Raw genomic sequence first — 1,197 nt, forward strand, 5'->3', positions numbered from 1 at the left:
AATTGTTTTAACTATGTTTGATGAAATTGTTGATCACTTCAGGAAAAAACGATCATATCCTTTTGGTGACATCCCCATAGAAAAATTGTCAAACCCAATTTCAATAAAAAGCAACAGTTAGATACGCTAAACTTTATGAATATCACGGAGGGTTTGTCCCCCAAATAATCTTCAAAGAGTAAAGAAAACAAATGTTATTTGACTTCATACCTAATACAATTCCATTTTGTAAAAGATTTTAGTATTTGTATTACCCGATCTACAAGATTTAATTATTGTGAATGATTACACCTATACTGTTTTTTTTTATACTTTTGTCTAGAAAGTGGATTAGATAAAACCGAAATAGGATCTGAGAATTCATATTAATATTAACAAAAGCAGTGCAAGCTAGACGAACTATCTGATAATTTTATTTTACAGTGATCAAAATTAATGTTTGAAACTAAACTTTTTGTTGGCATATATCAATAAACCAGTTCAATCTTTTCGTACTTTCAAGGGGAGAATTGTCGAGCTGATTTCATCGATTTTAACGGCAAGGAAAGAAGTGAAATTATTGCTGTCAGTGCCGGGGTAGTTGATTTTGGTGCAGTTCAATGCCAATGTGAGAATCAGCATTATTACGGAGAACCACGAGCAATCTGTGCACAAATTACAACAACACCACCTCCTACTACAACACCAGCTATGTGTACATGTTCTGATGGTACACAAATACCACCTGGAAAAACTCATTCCATATCAGACTGCCATAGTTGTTACTGTGATGAAAATAGTTTAGAAGCGCAAGAAATTATAGCTGACTGTTTTATAGTCCCATGTGTTGATTCTGTTAAAATACCAGGACAATGTTGCCCTAACTGCCCAAATGGTAAGTATGTTGGTGATACCTTCACATGATCCATATTATTTCAACAGTTAAATGAATAGTCGGCATATAAAAAACAGCGTCGTGCTAATAACATTTAACTACATGGACGGCGATACATATATACTATCAAATGGTGTTAACTAATGTGTTCAGTTATTACCCCTCGACCTTTTGTCTCATCTGCAAATCTGAGGTACACTATAGCCGTTTTTAAGCAAGCCCGTTATATCGAGACCATTCAATTTGTTTTTTTTATTTTTGTAAGGTGAAAATTGTCGAGCTGAATTTACAGATTTTAACGGCAAAAAAAGAAGTGAAATATT

The 1,197-nt window shown here is 33.6% G+C and overlaps 1 protein-coding gene across 1 annotated transcript in view; it reads left to right on the forward strand.

Moving 5' to 3' along the window:
* LOTGIDRAFT_176492 (hypothetical protein) overlaps nucleotides 1-874 on the forward strand; it is a gene marked incomplete at both ends in the record, with an annotated part of 6,472 nt that extends 5,598 nt beyond the window's left edge. The window contains one exon of the mRNA XM_009051218.1: nucleotides 503-874. Within this exon, the coding sequence (XP_009049466.1) occupies nucleotides 503-874 (372 nt within the window). The remainder of the gene's footprint in view (nucleotides 1-502) is intronic.
* Between the last annotated feature and the right edge of the window lie 323 nt (nucleotides 875-1,197).

This window comes from Lottia gigantea, assembly GCF_000327385.1.
Source record: "Lottia gigantea unplaced genomic scaffold LOTGIsca_1605, whole genome shotgun sequence".
NCBI lineage: Eukaryota > Metazoa > Mollusca > Gastropoda > Lottiidae > Lottia > Lottia gigantea.